Raw genomic sequence first — 17736 nt, forward strand, 5'->3', positions numbered from 1 at the left:
GGGAATGCTCTCTGCTTGGATCCTCTCCCAGAGGGGCGGTGGTGGGTTCTCATGGGCGATGGTGACGCTGTTATTTAGAAAGAGGCAGGGAGGAAACTGTCTCTCAGTGGTGGTTTCCTCTGCTTAGAATGGCAGGGAGAAGTTACGGAGCGGGGTGCATCAGCAAAGCAACACCCTCTGGGAGGTGACAGCCTGCACCCTGTCCCCAGGTCACCTGGGCAAGTGTGATGATGCCCAAAGCCCCTTCTGCCACTGTGTCCATGCCAGATGCCCACCTGTGGGCACCCACTGGCTGTGGCTTTGCTGTCCAACAGCAGCTCATGGGCTAAACCTCTGTCCCACTCCTTCCCCTTTATTGCACGGAGTAGCTGGCTCCCTGCTGACCGAGGAGGGGACAAGGGGCTGGATTCCAGGGAGGGATGGAAGCAGATTTCTAGGGCTGAAGGTGCCTCCAGCTATTTATTTCCCGTGGCTGCAGCCAGCAGCATGATGCCTGAGGTAGAGGCTAGGGTGGCACAGTGCTCCTTGAAGATGGCTGATCAAACTCTCCCCACTCCAGTGCCCCCAGTGGGGCATCCCTCCCACAGCACCCCCAACAGCCCATCCACTCCATGGTCAGCAGAACCACAGCAGTCAGTCCAGCCAGCTTGCTGGTTCTTAAAGGATCCCCACAGAGCCAGGAATTGCCCAGGAACTCTATCCTGTATCCACATCCCATGGACGGGGGGATCCTGGCCCAACACTTCTGGGAGAAGCAATGGGACTATGGGGAGCTGCACTGGAGGGCTGAGGTCAGGAGGCTCCAGTGCAGTCCCAGGGGCTCTGGCACATTCCCAGAGATAAGTGCTGCGGCTGCATTGCCTGGGACATGCTGCTGGCTCCTGCTGGCAGGTGCCAGGGGTGTTCTGGGATATGGTGGGTCATCCAGGGCCACATCCTGGGCAAGGAAAACCCAGTCTCTGAGGCATGTAACCAAAACACTAAAGATGGGCTCAGAGGCACTGCTGAAATTATTTGAAATTATTTGTTTGGGTTTTTTTGTTTGGTGGGGTGTTTTCTGGGTTTTTTTGGTTTTTTTGTTTTGGGGATTTTTGGGGTGGGGTTGTTTTCTTTGTTTTGGGGTTGTTGGGCTTTTTTTCCCCAGGTGGCACAAAGCATTTATCCCTGAGCCATGCTGCTCCCGCTGCTGCCAGAGGGATTGACTGAATTACTTAATTAGCTCCGGGATTCACAAGCAAAAACCAGCCATAAAACAACTCCTCTTGCTAGATCCCAGGGGGCTTCCAGAGGGAATGAGATTCATGTAACGGCCCAAAACAAACACCAGGTCCCTCCTTTCCCCATTTATAAAACCAACTCATGACAGGCTGGGAGGTGGAGGCAGAGGCCTCTTGCTGCAAGACTTGACCCTCCATCAGCCAGCTCCTCATCAGCTCCTCAGAAAACCAAACCCAGACCAGGGGACAGGCTGTGACAGCAGGCAGAGGTCCCTGCAGGGTCCCACCTGTACCCTGAGGAGGGTCTGTGCCCTGTGGCAGCAGGACACAGCCATAACTGTGGTAGGCTCACAGTCTGTGCTGCAGGATTAAACCTTCCCATTTCAGAAGGAAAGGGATGGACAGGTTGACTTTCCAAGAGCAACCTACTGCCAGCACTGCCCTGGGGGATCATCCTGTTGACAGTAAGCCAACCCACTTACCACTTTGGAGGAGGGAAAAGCATCAAAAGCATCTCTGCTACAGTGACAGAGTAAATGGAAAGCAAACTTGGAGTTCAACCCCAGTGAGCCTCCGACAGCCAGTGTGCAGATAAACACACACTTGGGGACAGTTTAACTCCAAGCTTGCAGCTCTAATGATGCATGAGTCGCAGTTTACATTTGCAGTAGAGAAACTGGGGAGAATAGGATTGCCTGGCCCAGCCCTATCCCTGGCAATAATGATGCTCTGTGGACAAAACCAACAGGTCCCTCCTTCCTGGGACTGCGCAGTCTAAAACTCGCTCTCTTCCTCCCTGGGAAGTCAGTGCAACCAGACATACAGCAGGGCAGGGCAGAGGGAGAGGATCAGAGAATTCTTTACAAAGACAGCATTGCTATTAGAAGCCACATCAGGGAGTCCAAATCCATGGGGAGAAAGATTCCCTTGCCCTATTTTCCCAGGCATGACACCGGACAAGAAAAGACAGGGAAATATGCTTCTTGGATAGCACAGGGGGTCCCTGCCTGTACCTACACAGAGCAGAGGACTTTCCTCCTCTGAGCCAGGTGCTGCATGTGCCCAGGACCCCACCTGGTGAACTGAAGTGCTGCACAGGCCCACAGGGATTAAACACTCTTGTCCTCTAGCTCCTGGAACAGCCTGGCTACCGCCAGCACCACAGCAGGGCCACTTCTCAGTACACCTCAGCAGGGCACAGCTATCTCCCCCTCAGCATAAAGCTGAGCATTGGGCTGCCCAGACAACTGGCTTTGTCTTTCACACTGGTGATGACCATCTTTAATTGCATGTCTCCATTCTCCTTCCTCCTGGCTCTCCCTGGATGCCTTTGAAGGTGCCCTCTTTGGATGCTGCACAGCCCCTTTGGGTCAAAGCTTTGCAGAAAAACGCCACTAAAAATGCATCATGGAAAGTTACCAAGCCCAGTACCAAGTTACCATGGAAAGTTACCAAGTGAGGCGGAGGCTCTGCTAAAAGAGCAGAGCAGCCATCAGCAGCATCCAGAGTGACTTGGAAACCTCTTGGCTAGACAAGTGCTGACACTCACACACTGCAGTGAGCCTGGGGAAAGATGGAAATAGGGCAGGCTCAGCCCCACATCAGGGTGGAAAGGCTGTAGAGGAAGCTGCTGAGGATGAAGGAGGCGACCCAGTAATCATTGTTTATTTTTAGGGGGAGGAGTCTGTTGAGACCCAGAATTATTTAGGCAAGCACAGGGGAAAGGCTGTAACCCAGATCCCAGCCTGATTATAAGGCTCCCATGAGTTCCCTCACCCCATTTGGGCGCCTGGGGTTAGGGAAGCTGTGGTTTCCTGCGCCTGCAGCCATCACATTCACTGCTGGCTTCCACTGAAAAGTCACAACAAACACCACCATCCAAAGGAAATCAGACCTCAAACCATGTTATAGGCAAATCCAGCTTTGCACAGGAAGGGTTTTCAGCCTGTGTGGCTGTAAACACCTCTGTGCCTTACAAAGAGCAGCCGTGGAGAGCTCCCCACATTTCAGGCTGCTCTTGTGACCAAATGGGGAGGGGGAATACAGCCCAGAGGTGCAGGCTGTATGCAAGCTCTCCAAAAATTCTGCCTCACAGGTCTCAGGAGCTCTGCCTCCCACCCAGAAATGCCATTGCTGTGTGCCCACAGTGATGTGGAGAGGCAGGAGGACAGGGAGGGATGGAAGCTGCAGCCCTGAAAGCAAGAGGCTGGCGCCAGGCAGGGTGGGGGGGACAGGGGGAAGAGCACAGCATTAGCTGGGATAATCTGGCAGTCTTGGGGGACGCGCCAGAAGCCTACAGATAATCAGGGGAGCTGGTGCAACAGACTTTGAAGTCTGCCATCAGGTTTTCTCAGCCCGGCTCAGACATCAAAGGCAGCTGGTTACTGCCCCCAATTACAGAGCCAGCCGGCCTGCTGCCTGCCTTCCCCAAGGCCGGCGGCTCAGCCGCGCTCCCCCGGGCACTCGCTCACGGCCAGAAACCTCCTGACGAAGCATAAATGCCCGAATTCCCTGCAGCTCCTGCTGGAGCCAGGCTCACTTTGCTGGGAGCTCGCCTGGCTGCCACGTGGCTTTCACCTTGGGCTGTGGGAGCCGAGTGAGATCTCAGTGGATACAGATCTGCCCGCTGATGTGCTGCGGAGCCTGTCAGTCCCAGGAAAACCAGACAGCCACAGCCACAAAAAAAAAAAGGGGAAGGCTAACAAAAGAGAAGGAAATAACAACCTTTTCTCATGGTGGTGGGAAAGTTTGCTGCCTTTAGTCAAATCTTGTGTGGCCCTCATGGGACATGGCTCCAAAGCAGGGCAAGGTCAGGGTCTTCATGAGCAAAACCTCACAGCAGCACAGAAAGGTTGTTGGGGTCGGTTTGCGCTGAGAAAACACAACACAGTACAGCAAGTGAAAGCAAATAATTAAAACCACAAACAAAACAAGAGAAATTGAAATCTAAGAGCAGAAGTGGCTGAGAAGCAGAGAAACACCTGTCTTGTACCAGCTGCAGCTTCCAAGGACTCTGGCCACGCTGAGTAGCAAACAGCCAAAAACACGTACAACTCTTTTTCAGTGAACCGGTGTTTACTCCTATTTGCACCATCATTTCTACTGGAAAAAAAAACCCAAAAAACCAACAAATCAAAGAAGAGAGCAGCCTGCCCTCCATGAATCCTGGTGATCCCCTCTGCAGCGCACTCAGGGCCTGATCACGTCACGGTGAAGTCTCCAAGTGCAGCCCCCCTGCCCAGCCCGGCTTCTGCGCAGCACCAGGAGCCGCCCCCGGCCCGCTCTGCGCTGGCATCTGAAGCAGCATCAGCATCTTTTACGCAAGCAGCATCATGAAAGGCTCTTTGAAGCAGAGCAGCAGAGGGATGAGCCCGGTTGTTTCAGTTCCCCATGGACACAGCCCGGGCAGAGGCCGGGGAGGAGAGGAGGGAGGTTAACAGAGGGATAGGAGAGCAGTCACACTGGGCTGTTGTTCAGGAGGAATTTCTGGGGGGGAGTACAGGACGGTGTTACGTGTTGGGAGAGAAACTAGGTTTTCATATTAAGCTGCTTATTTAGGTCTCTAAGTTATGGAGATTCTGCACTTCAAAACTAATTAGATTGACAGAGCTTGGATTCGATTACAGGATTTCCAGAAGAAAGAGGGTTTGAAAAAAATGAAATTAAATAGCTGGCCTGGAAATGCTAGCAAGAGAATTAAACACCCATTGCTGCAACCAATTGTTAAATGCATCTAGGCTGGGAAAATGACAACTCCAATTCCCAAAACCCACTGCACCAGTGGCTGCAGCAGGGAGGTGCTCTCCTAACAAACCCAAGTGGAATATGGACAAAACCATGTTTCCCAGTCCTAGAGGCAGGCAGAGGGTTCTAAGGCACTTCAGGAAGCACATGCTTTTCCACTGGCAGTGTGTGAATTGGGAAGTGCGTGGATTTTTCCCTGCCCTGAGGCTACTGCAGTGAGCAGAGCATACAGGAGCTGTAGGCAGGCAACTGCAGGGCTGGGGTTGAAGAGGGAGGAGCTGGAGGTCCCACGGAGCAGCACTGGGGCTGACAGGAAACCTCACCACATAAAACCCCACCACCTATGCAGACACAAAGTCCCATCCTTACCAGCCAGGACACCAAAGTGTTTTCTGCACCAGAGGAGTGGGGCTGGCCCAGCACTGCCAACAACGTGGGACCATCACACAGCTGTGCAAAGCAAGGGAGCAATGGCAGAGCTACACTTACACCTCACCTACCATCAAAGGCTTTGCTCATCTGCCTGAAAGAACTCCCTCTTTCCCACTCCTCTGAGATCACAGGAATAGCAGTGGCTTTTCAAGGCCCAAGAGCAGAGGCAGAGTGGCTCTTTTTAAAATCCCAGAACTGCCAGCTTCAGTTCCTCTTAAAGCTCCAAAAACATATTTTCTCTCTTCTCTTCAAGCATCCACATGCAGGTGTCCAAAGAAAGTCAGCTTGGGGCCTGAGGGATTGCAGGGGAACCTTGCCTCCCAATGTAGCATTAGCATGATGGGCTGGGTGTGTTTAGCTACCTGGCCATGCAGTAGATGCTCTGGTTCCTGTATGTCACCTTTTCACCCTCCTCAGGTTTGGGTAGAGCACTCTGGACAGCACCACCCCACATTGCCCTCACTGTCACACTGGCACCACAAGAGCAGAGCACATTGTAGGCAATACTCAGGCTGTTGCTGCTGCTCTCCTCCATTTGCACTACAGAACAGTGTCTTGGCTCACAGAAAGGCTAAGCTGTGTTTACTCTGAGCCAAACAAATTCCCTTCAAACAAAAGGCAGGAGCTGCAGTGAACTCCAGGGAAAGCCTGCAGGGTACACTGCTTTGATTAAACAGAGATGGCAGGAAGAGTTGAAAATGTACACAGTACATCTCACTTGTTTGTGCTCGGGTTGTCAGTCTCAGTGTGAGAGCAACTCCCCCTTCAATGTTGCCACTGAAGGGCTCGATAAAGGATGTGCTCAGGACTGCAACACAGCAGCAGCAGCTATCTTCCTTTTGCCTGACACTTCCCACACAAGACAGCCTGCAGTACTCCCCTGCTACTCGCAGGCTCACCACTGAAATGTGTGTCTCAGTCGAGCTGGGAAGAGGTGACACTGTGGCAACATGCTGCTGCCACCACTGACACGAGGTAAAGGAGGGTTTAAAGACAGCAGGGCCATGCCCAAGGGTCCTGAGAGCTGTCTTGTTAACACTGTACACAGGAGGGTCGAGGAAAGGGAATTTAATGAATAGCAACTCACAAAAGACCTTTACAGACCTTTTCTGAAAAGACCTTTTCTGCATTCATCCATGCAGGGAACTGTAGGAGACAGAAAGAAGAGAGGGGGAAAAAAAAAGATAATGGCACAAGGCAAAGACATCTCAGCACGGACCTGAAAGGCTACAGGAAAAGCCATCAACTTCAAAAGGACCTTAACATCTTATTTCTAATGAAATGGATTATTCTACCAGTCTGAGCACTCTGAGCTGAAGGGGCTCTCGCTGAAAAACCAGAGATGGACATTTCTGAGCTGGAGGAATGGGCCATGATGGGGGAAGGGGAGAGAGTGGGCAGGGACAAAAACCAGCTAGTAAGGTCTGTCCCTGCAGAAGAAAGCCAAAACCTCAATAAAGCAGAAAGACACATTATCCTTTTTTTTTTTTCTTACTGGAAGACTCACCTTATGGCAATGATTTTGCTCTAGATACTCCAAGAAGCTTGGTCACTCACTGTTGGCACAGCCACCAGGAAAGACACCTTCAGAGGGACTGGACACCATGGATAACACAGCAGGGACCTACCTCAGTATGAGGCACAATTGACTCCAGTAGCTACACAGCTGAAAAGCTGCCTGGCTGAAGTCTAGGAGCCTGCAAAAGGATAAAAACCACAGAGCAGACTGGATTCATCCTGAGAACAATCATCCAAGGGCTCTTGCACAAAGGCAGAGGTGTGATACAAGTAACAAAATGGAGATCAGAATCCATCCTGGGGAGTGTTTTCAGAGAAACATAAGCTATGTTTGGAGAGAACTTGAGGACCCATCACCTGACTGTGGGTTGAATAATGACCACTGCTCTCTGCTGGGGCTTCTTCCCTCCTCCCCAGTCCATCACTAGATGGAGCTGCCATTACCTGATTTCTGTCAGCCCCTACCTGTCTGCCCAATACTTTTATACAAGTATCTTGCCTAATTCTCACATCTTAGGTGAGCTGTGCTTTCCTCTAAGCAATAGTGAGAAACAAGTGCCTTCAGTTCTTATTCTGAGATGTGTATCTCGAGTAGCTCAAATAAATTACATTCTTTAATTACCTGTTTCTCAAGTCCAGGGTAGCTATCCTGGGTGTTAACAATGAATCATGTTATCCTGAAAAATGAAAATGTTCAGCACAGCGGTCACTTGTCTAGAGCTCCCAGACACTGAGCAGAATTTGTGTTATGATAGCAAGCAGATGGAGAAAAAAGGCTGAGCCATCTTTCTTAGAAAAAACCCCCTATCCCTCCTGCTTTGGCAAAGGGAATGTAAATGTCTCTTTGGAGTCACTTCCCCATGAAAGTAAGAAACGCTTACTTTCCTTGCACAGTGCCTGGAATCCTCATTAGGAAAGCAGCTACAAAACATTTGTGTGTATGTGCACAGGGTGCCAGCCTTGCAGGTGATTCTGCAGTGGGCACTGGGCTGGAGTTCTGCAGCCTGAGCTCTCAGCAGATGATTCAAGATCACACTATAACAATGTACCCCTGCTCTCCTCCAGAGAGAGAAGCCATTGTCCTTTAGATGCAGAGAGACAAGGGCAAGAAAAGGCTCCTGAAATGAAGCATGAAAAACAGGAGAGATAAGGCAGAGGGAAGAAAACACAGATTAAATCAGCAAACAAGTTTTAGGACACCAAAAGGATGTACCTGAACACCGAGGGGGAGGTTACAACTACTGCACTTGCATTCAGAAAGTGCATTTGGCTGTAACCACACACAGCTTTCATACATCCAGGCAGATGCTAAGCAGCATGGATATTTTCTCTTTTTTACCACAGTCCTAGCATCCCAGCAACTGCACATTATGCCAGGGCCTGTGTAGAGCTGAAGTCAGCACAGAGGCAACGCCAATCCCGTCCTCTCAGACTTCTCTGGGTTCTCAGATGCTCAGGTATGTTCATATTGCCAGCTCTGCTGCAGGAGCTCTGGAAGCTCATCTTCCCTTCTCTCCTAACTCCACCCTTTAGGAAACTTTTAGGAACTTAGTGTCTTTGGCACTCCTTACCATCCATTAAGTATGTCAAACTATTGCCAGGATCATAGAAGCAAGAAACTAGAGGGCATAAGCCAGGTTAAGTTGCTAAGAAGAAACAGAACTTTGTGCCCATTTGTCTTACAGCTCCATCACTCACCTCTGACGACAACAGAGGTGTGCTCAGACTAAGTCTGTGGTCTGCTCCAAGGCCCAGCACACACCAGAGGTTATAAAATTCCAGATGAACAAATATATATACATAATGCTAACTTGCTTTCCCAAAGCCTCTACTGCAAAGTCCTGCCACTCTACCCCCTTGGTAGAGGAAGCAGACATGCTCTTTTGCTTCTGGCACTTCATGGAATGCAACTCTGCTGCCAGGGAGAAGAGAACAGCTTGTGTCTATGGCAGCTCTCCTGAGGGACCTGGAAATCCACAGGGCCTGGTTTCTTCCATAACCCAGGATCAGTCATCTGCTGGCTACTGCACAATGCCATTTTCCTCAGTAGCAGAAGGAGACCCCTAACAAAAGGCTGTCTGACTGAAAGCTACATGTGGCATTTGAGGTGTATTTGGCACAAGAATGAGAAGTGGCTTTTCCTTCAGTTAGCACATCCCACAGCTTCACTCAGTCACTAAAGACTCTCTCTTGAAACACCATTTGTCCTGACACCTGCTGTGCAGACTTCAGCCCCCTGCAGTCACAGGAGTGTGGGAAGTCCCACAGGAAAGGCTAAAGCCACACATTTCCTTGGAAGGTTTGCAGGACAGAGATTCAGCTTCACAGGACAAAGAGGAGGCAGGTCTTCTCATGCATCCTGCTTGACACCAGTCACCTCCAGCCCAGAGAAGGTTTTTGGACTGGCCCTGACCCGAGCAGGGCAGTCAGCCAGAGCCACAGCAGCACCACGAGGGTCTGTCAGAGAAAAAGGACAGCCAAACATGTTGCCTGAGCTGGTGTTATGAAAGCAACTAAACTCTCAGGCTCTGGCACAAAAGTGTTTTTCAGACTGCCCCTATAGCAGCAGGCCATACCTCTATCAGCAGCTGACAGAGCTGAGCCCATGGCAGGTACAAGGCAGTGTTAGACCTGACACCTCCCATCACTCACTGCAACACCCAGGCACTTCCTTGCCAGCACCCCCTTGCATTTCCAGAGTTATATTTTTCAGCTTTCCTTCCTATGACAAAATCCAAGCACGTTTGCAGGAATGCTATTAAGACCCAGGTCATCCCAGGGGGAGGGGGGAGGCAAGTGAATTTCATAAGAGCTAATCCAAGCTTACCTGTGAGCTGTAACCTGCACAGCTCGAGGCCAAGGACTGCTGTCCCACGAGCACACCGCTCCTCTCTGGTGTACCTGTGTGTGCTGGGCACCTACAGGCTCTGCTGAGGGACCATTTGTGACATCCCTGGATCTCGGCTGATGCTCCTGCTGCTCCTTAAGGATTTAGAGCTTGGTGCCACCTCCCGGCTTCCTGCAAGCAGACTCTGCAGAGCACACCTTTCCATCTAGAAAGAAGGCAAAGATACACACTTTGCTGTCACCTGGCCTGCACTGCAGCCTGCTCAGATGCAGCATACACCACTCTGAACGCAAACTCACCTTGCCAAAGCCTGCCTTGGCCTCCCAAAACCACTGTTGCCTCAAACAACTTCCTGCTGGAAAGCAAGTGTGCTGCTTTTGGATGGAATAAAGTTCATTTTCTTCACAGTAGCTGGCATGGGGCAGTGTTCTGGATTTGTGCTGGGAGCAGTGCTGATAATGCAGGGATGTTTTCCTTCCTGCTGGGCAGAGCTTGCACAGAGCCAAGACCTTTTCTGCCTCTCACCCCACCCCAGCAGCGAGTGGGAGCATGAGAAGGTGGGAGGGGGCACAGCCAGGACAGGTGACCCCAACTGAGCCCAGGGATACCCCAGAGCAGACAGTGCTGTGCTGGGCATATAAAAGTGGTGGGAGGAGGAGGAGGAAGGGGGAACATTGAGAATGAAGGTGTTTGCCTTCCCGAGTCACCGCTACACATGACAGAGCCCTGCTCTCCTGGGGATGGCTGAACACCTGCCTGCCCAGGGGAAACAGGGAATTAATTCCTTTGTTTCCATATATGGCTTTTTCTTTCCCTATTAAACTGTCTTTAGCTCAACAACGTGTATTTTTTTCACTTTTACCCTTCCAATTCTCTCCTCCATCCTGCTGGTGGGGGAGTGAGCAAGTGTGGGGCTTGGCTGCCAGCTGGGATCAAACCATGACAGCAAGTCACCTCCTTGCTGTATGATTTCAGTGTCTTTGCATGGTTGCTGGGGGTAAAAAAACATCTTAAACTCAGCCATTGGCAAAGAAAGCAAGAAGTTTTCTTCCAACATTATTGATTTTCCTCCCGGTACTTTGGAAATGAGAAGCCTCATAAAGGGATCAAGGAAGACTCGACATCTAACACCAGGTTTTACAGCAGATATTAAATATACACTCCCAACTGTGATTCCTGTCCTTAGCTAATCAAAATAAAGCTCTTCCAACAAAAAAGACAACTTACAGTGGGGTAGAAACACAATAGACTCAGAAAATAATTATGCTTCCCAATTCATCCCAGAAATGTAGGCAAATATTTAAAACTTACTGTAAAAAGAGTTCATGCTTATTTTACAGGGTAAACAGTGCTGGAAACAGGACTGTGAGGTTTACATTTTATACCTTCAACAACAGTGACTGCATAAATGCAGGGAACAAGGAAAGAACTGCCCCTAGCTCAAACATCCAGACCCACAGCACAGACATAATCAAAAAGGACATAATCTTTATTTAAACATAAAAAGAAACATTTTACACAGCATTAGAACTATTCAGTACCTGCATTCCAGAATTGTGCCCAAAACTTTATTATATAATTTTGAAATTAAAACAAAAGAAAGAAAATATCTTGCCCTTCTGCTGTATGATGTTCAAGGTTGCCCTGGATCGAAATTCCAAGTGCCTGGAGGAATTTACCAGCTTAACCAGGAGATGTGGCAATGCAAACAGAGGAAGATCAATGTGAGCCCTTAGGATACTTTGACAATACCACAGGTTGCAGCAGGGAGGATATGGATGCTTGTACTGCACCACAGGCAGCTTACTCTTCTGATACTCTGCAGGTTTAATACACAACCAGATGCACACACACCTCCACTCACACAAACCCTGGTCACACACAAAATAATAATAATAACAATAATAATAATAATAAAAAACATGAAAAGTGACATAGATTTTTTTTCCCTTAGAGAGAAGATTCACACTCTATTTTTAAAAAAGGGGATAATACAAAATTGGCACAAGTAGAAGGAAACCTGGGAGCTAGGTCTAGCCCATCAGCTCTAGCCTTCCAACTACAGCAAATACAGGGTGGGATGGGATGCAGCATTGCCTTCCAAGGGGCTGTCAGCAGTACAAGCTAGTGGCAAAAATTCCTTCACTTGGAGTGACAAAGATGGTTTGTTATGGGCCGTGGAGGAAGGTCAGCATTAGATAAGGATATGGGGACCTTTCACTAGAGAAGAAGGGAGCCCTGACCAAAATAACCCTGAGTTTTTTTCCAGCAGGGAGGAAGTGTGCTATATTGTGTGTTTGGGAAGAGCTGGCTCATCCATTCCCTAATTATTGCCCTGCTCATCCATTCCCTAATTATTGCATTATGGTCATGATCCTCTCCCCCTAAAACTTAACCAAGGGCAAAGATAGACAAGGAGTCAGTCTGCCAGGACAAAAAGTGACTGATGCTGTGCTTAGAATTCACCACCACTTCCACCCCTCCCAAGATGCCCCAATGCCACAAGCCTTCTGAGAAGAAAGCAGATGTTAATGCAGGAAAGAAGCTGCTAGATCAGCCAGCATCCCAAACATCAGAATAGTGTTTCATAACATCCCAGGAAAAAGCAAGATTTCACTACAGTAGAGACAGGAGAGGAAGAAAAAGTCTTGCTGTTAAAGTAGTATCTGAGTGAATCCTTTCCTGAACTCCCTTCCCTTGCTACAGATTTCTGGGCTTTCACAGTGGAAGCTGGAGACTGCTTCTGCCCGGCTCTTTAGGAAAGGCAGCTAAGTCTGCCTGCAACAGAGGCCTTTTCAGAGCTCTTCCAGAAAGAAAAACATCAGGCCAGAAAAAAAACTTGCTATGTACTTTCAGGACGAAGTCTTTCAGAGGTTCATAGGTCTGGGGGTCCCAGTTTTGGAATACTACATTAAATGTCTTAAATAACAACTTGCAAGCCCCAACTCTGCAAATTAAGCCCATTTTGAAGATGTTTCATACTCATCTTTCAAAAATCCCTGGACACCTCTATGCATACAGATGTGACTGCATGCATGTTCACACACAGGACAAAGAGCAGCCTTCTGGAAAACCCCTTCACATTGGCCTCACAATAAAGGTCACAATGCAAGACAAAAAAAAAACCAATCCACACTAACAAAACTTAGCACAAAAAACCTTCATAGGCCAGATACCAGACCTGCAGCTCTCCTGGAATATGCGGTCAGATGAACAATTAGAGAAGCAGAATGTCCAGGACATAACTAATGTCTAAACAACTAATGTCAACAGCACACCACAGCCACTACCTTCCATGGATGCTCTTCTTTACCATCTTTTAAAAGCCATGGTAAGGATTGAGCCCTGGCCTCATCTCTGCATTTCTCACCCTTCTTGATGCAAGCCAAACCACGGCTGCGACATCAGATTGTGGTGAAGTCCTACTTCCTCGTTGGTTTGTACACAGTATCTTTATTCTGACCTTTATTGCTTAGAACACCAGCCGTGCTGGGAAGACAGAACTGCCTGGCAAAGATGCTGCTCCCTCTCAGGAGCCAGGTCAGTGTATTTGGAAGACCAAAGCAGGAGTTCCATACTATAGCACCGAGGAACAGGTCTCAAGCCCAGGGGGAAAGCCCCGCTGAAAGGCTCATGCTCAAGACCAGGGCCTATGGAACCTGAAGGATTCTTGCTGCCCTCTTGGGCTTGCTCTTATTCCTACCCTGAGCTGCACTGCAGCTACTGCAGATCTCAGATTCTGCTCACAGGTTTGAGGGTTACCAGTGAGTGACTGGCAGAAGCAGCACTGAAGTCTGGTCTGTGCATTTGGTAATACATAGTTTACGAGTCTCTAAACATGATCAGTTGGCCAACTGCAGATGAAGACCCATCTCTTATTATCTTCATAAGTCACACCATCATCTGGGGAGCAAGGTCTCCAACCTCCCTGCTGAGGCCAGCAGAAGGCTGAGCCTTGTCCCTAGATACCACGTGCCCCCCTGCCACAAGCAGGACAGGGTCTCAGGCACGATGTGAGCAGCTGTAGTGGGGAGAAGAGAAGGTGGAAGGGTGTGGGAGGAGGTGGCCACAGGCAGACATCCATCAAATGCTTGTCTGAGAATTGACTCTTCAGGGTTGCAACATTAGTTCCTACTCACCAAGCTAAGAGATTTGAGCACTGAAAAGAAAAGGTTTTTAAAAAGTGCTTCAAAGACCTTCACCAGGCAAGTTACGTGTCAGGATTAACTGCAATCTCTTGGAAGGCCAGGGAAGAGAAGGCATGCTGACAACCATAAACCAATTCTTTGCTGGAACAGCCTCATGATGGCTCCAGCGCAGGAACCTTCCCCAGCCTTCAACCCAACACAGAGAAGTCTCTGAGATACCAAGGTGGAAAGAGAAAGGGAACAGGATGGTGTGATGGGGATAGAGGGGGAAGGTAGATTGGTTAATACAGTGAAAGTCTAATACTTACCAGCCTCTTTCCCATTCATCATCCTGCCCACCTTGCTTTCATACAGGGACATAATTCCAAAACCATGGGGTGGGAACCAATGAACAAACAAACAAAACATTAATGAATTTTGTCACAGGGCCCTGCTGAAAGAAGGCTCAACAGTTTGCACATTAGAAGGACATGATCCCTATGCAGAAAGTGCTGCTGGAAAAGGAGAACTCCCAAGTTGCTAAATATGGCCTGATTGTTCTCAGGACATGATGTGTAACAAGGAGAAGCTTGAGGTCCAGGCTGAAACCGGAGAGCAAACGCACTGTCTTGTCTGGGCCTGTGAGCGAGTGTCTCAACACAGTCCAAGAGCCCTGTGAGTCTCTCCTGAAATGCAAGTGTGTCCAGCTCAGCGCTCAGTCCATCTCCATCGACATGAGCCGGCGACGCTCCCGTCTCGTTTCCTGCACCTCCTTCTTGCAGCACCAGCGGGAGCTGCAGTAGCCAATAAGGCAGGAGAGGAGTCCAATGGCCGTGGCCAGACCGATGCCAATCAACAGGGGGTACTTGAAAGCGTTCAGAACTGAAAAAGGAAGGCAGAGTCATTAGATATCGCTGAGAAATTCAGACATCTCCTTTATTTCTGCTTGCCTGGAAAAGGAGAAAATTCCACATTATTCAGGCAGGGGCAGATTAATTATTTCAGAAAGAAATTACACTAATTTTTCTTCTTGATTTTCATCTTCCCAGGTTTGAAAAATTGGTCTTTTAGTCTCTCCCTTTCCTCTTCACCCTAATTCTTCCTCTGTAATTTCAAGGCCTTGAAGAGGCTGGAAGCACCAGAAAAGCCTTGGAGTGAGATAGCAAAGTGGAGTTTATTTCAAGAGTTATCCTCTCCTACATTTCTCCAAACACAATATTGGATTGTTTCTCCATCAGAGGCAGAGTGTGGCTGCATTCTTTGTAATACATTTCCAAAAAGCAAGGAGTGGACTCCTTTGTGCTTTGAATTATTAGAATTACTATATATTTACCCTATCTAATCAATCTTCAAAGCTGATGCCTAAACAAAAAAAAAAAAGAGAAGATTTTGAAGTACCTACTGCTCAGTTAAAAGGCAATAAGAACTGAAAAGAGTTTGGAAAGTACAGTTATAATAGTTATCAGTACAGTGAGGAGAACAAAAGCTTCTTGTTCATTTCAAGTTCATGGAACTTCCAAAAATGACCTCTCCTGGAAATATCAAGAAAGCAACTAGTTCAAAACCTCTCCTGCATTCATTTTACTCCTTAGTTGAATTCTGAACGCAGTATCTAGTGTGCCACTTCCTGCTCATGAAGTCTAGCAACACTTGCAACTCTGGGTGGAAAGCAGACAAGGCATAAAATGCAGGGAGCAACATGTCTTGTCATCAGAGAGGCAGGAAGGAGTCAGAGCTCTGCAGTTTCTCTGCTCAATTTTGACACTAACCACAATGTGACTAATTTACACACCCCATCTGCAAACCAAGGCTTCCTCCAGCAGGCAGCAGAAGGGTTAACACTTGAAGAGAATACTGTGCCCTTGACTGAAAGATGCCTCAGCTACGGAAAACATCACCAAGAGGTGATCAGGAAAGAAAATGCTCCGATCTTATATCTATCAACTGTTTAGGCAGAACAGATTCTTCTACTCTGAAGAATCTTGAATCAGAAATTGCTAACTATTAAAAAAAAGACAAAATCTAATGAGATTATCAGAGACACCTTTAAAAGTAGTTATGGGGAATGTTTGCCACAAAAAGACATAACAAGGTGTTAAAACCTAAATTGAGCAACACATGTTTCAGTCTCTCACCATCCATTTTCACAGAGAGAAAGATGGGTTTGGCTCTGATGTCGGGCTCCCGCTGCCACACGCCCGTGGCAGAGCGCACCCAGGGGGTCACCACGCAGTAGTGGTTCCCGAAGTCGTGGTCCTCGCAGCCGTGCACGCGCAGCCGGAACTCCAGAGGGCTGATCCTCTCCAGGCTGAGCTCGCTGCTCCCGTTCCTCCTGCTCTGCGTCACGATCCCCCTCCGGTCCAGAGAGGCCAGCAAGATGGGCTCTCTGTCCAGGGCAAAGGAGCGCACGGCAAACCAGGAGACATCAAAGGACATATCATCTGTGTTTGGGGACAAAGAAGAGTTCAGACGTGTTGGTGAGTCCTGAAAAGCATCCATAGTGCCATTTCTCAGCAGAACGGTTAATCTGTAAGCAGCACAGCCAGCACTGGTCTGACAGCAGAGGGGAAAAAAAAAAAAGAAAACAGAAAGAAAAAGAGAGAGTCCCCTGAACATGTCCTTTCTAGGAAGATTCAAGCAGTGAACTGCAATGAAATGCATTGACAGGAAGAATGGAGCTGTACAGAGAGGGTGACTTGCCACAGGGATGACACAGAAGTGATTTCTTGCCTTTCTGCCTGCTATTCTGAAATTTGTATTTAACTCCGATCTAAGTTTTTACCAAGCAGGCTTAGTATCATAAGAAGTTCTACAGTTATGCTGCACCTATAGTGAAAGGGAGTGGGAGTGCTAGATATTTGCTAGCAGAGAGTGATTTACTGTCTTCCTGAGGGCCTTACACAACCACAATATCAGAAGGCTCTATCCTAAAGGCCCCTTCCTTACATTTAGAGTAGGTCTAAATGAACACATATTCTGCATAATGCACAAAAAATAACCTGCAACAGTACAAAACATTCAGGAGCAAAGCCTGACCATGCTGTTTTTATACATTTCTCCCAGAGCTGTGGGTCACTGCGACACAGCAGTCATGATGCCTTGTACAAGTTTCACCACCCAAAGACAGAGTCTACAATATGGATTTGCAGGAACTTACACTTTTGACACAGCTGACAGGTAGTCAGAGTCCATCAGCACATCTAGCTCGCTGTGTGCTCATGCAAGGTCCTACTGATCTCATTAGCAGATCTCAGGTCCTAAGCCTATCAGGCAGATGTAGCTGAGTATCTGCTTTCAAAATCACCACTATTCTTTGCTATCATGAGCACAGCAACACCTGTCAGAGTCTGAAACCTGGCCTGACCCACAGCACAGGCAGGAAAGCCTGCTCACTTTTTTCCTCACAGGTCTTCCTTCCTGGCACATCAGCAAATCAATGGGTGCAAAGTGGAAACAGAAATTACTATTTCTGTCCTGAGTTTGGAGTACTGGTACAGTATGTGCACACTTAAGGCAGACCCAGTGATTCTTGGAAATGTATCAAACCTCCCTTTTCTAGTATTGAGAGCACCGAAAAATACAGTACTAGCAATCTGAAATTTGAAACTGATCTTTTGGCTAAATGAGTTTGCTTTTCTCTTAAACTTTCACATTTGACCTCCAGGCTAATGGAATAACTGAAGCCCTAAGCCTGCTGGTGTACTGAAATTGTTTACAGATCTAAGTGAAGATGATTTTTAAGTCTATCAGGCAAGCTAGCACTTTGGAAAAGAAAGGAACCTCCATATTTTAAAGTAAAGAGAAGTAAAGAGACAGCCTCAGCTCTTTTACTTGAAGCATATTATCAGCT

At 48.3% G+C, this 17736-nt stretch overlaps 1 protein-coding gene across 2 annotated transcripts in view; it reads right to left on the reverse strand.

Annotated features, from left to right (window-relative positions):
* Positions 1 to 11305: 11305 nt before the first annotated feature.
* The window catches only part of PTGFRN (prostaglandin F2 receptor inhibitor), a gene marked incomplete at its 5' end in the record, with an annotated part of 65490 nt that continues 59059 nt past the window's right edge, over positions 11306 to 17736 (reverse strand). For both annotated transcript variants that reach the window (XM_084227076.1, XM_084227075.1), the window contains 2 exons: positions 11306 to 14768; positions 16022 to 16327. In XM_084227076.1, the coding sequence (XP_084083202.1) occupies positions 14602 to 14768; positions 16022 to 16327 (473 nt within the window). In that variant the 3' untranslated portion in view covers positions 11306 to 14601. The remainder of the gene's footprint in view (positions 14769 to 16021; positions 16328 to 17736) is intronic.

This window comes from Fringilla coelebs (assembly GCF_963513975.1).
Source record: "Fringilla coelebs genome assembly, chromosome: 2".
Lineage (NCBI taxonomy): Eukaryota > Metazoa > Chordata > Aves > Passeriformes > Fringillidae > Fringilla > Fringilla coelebs.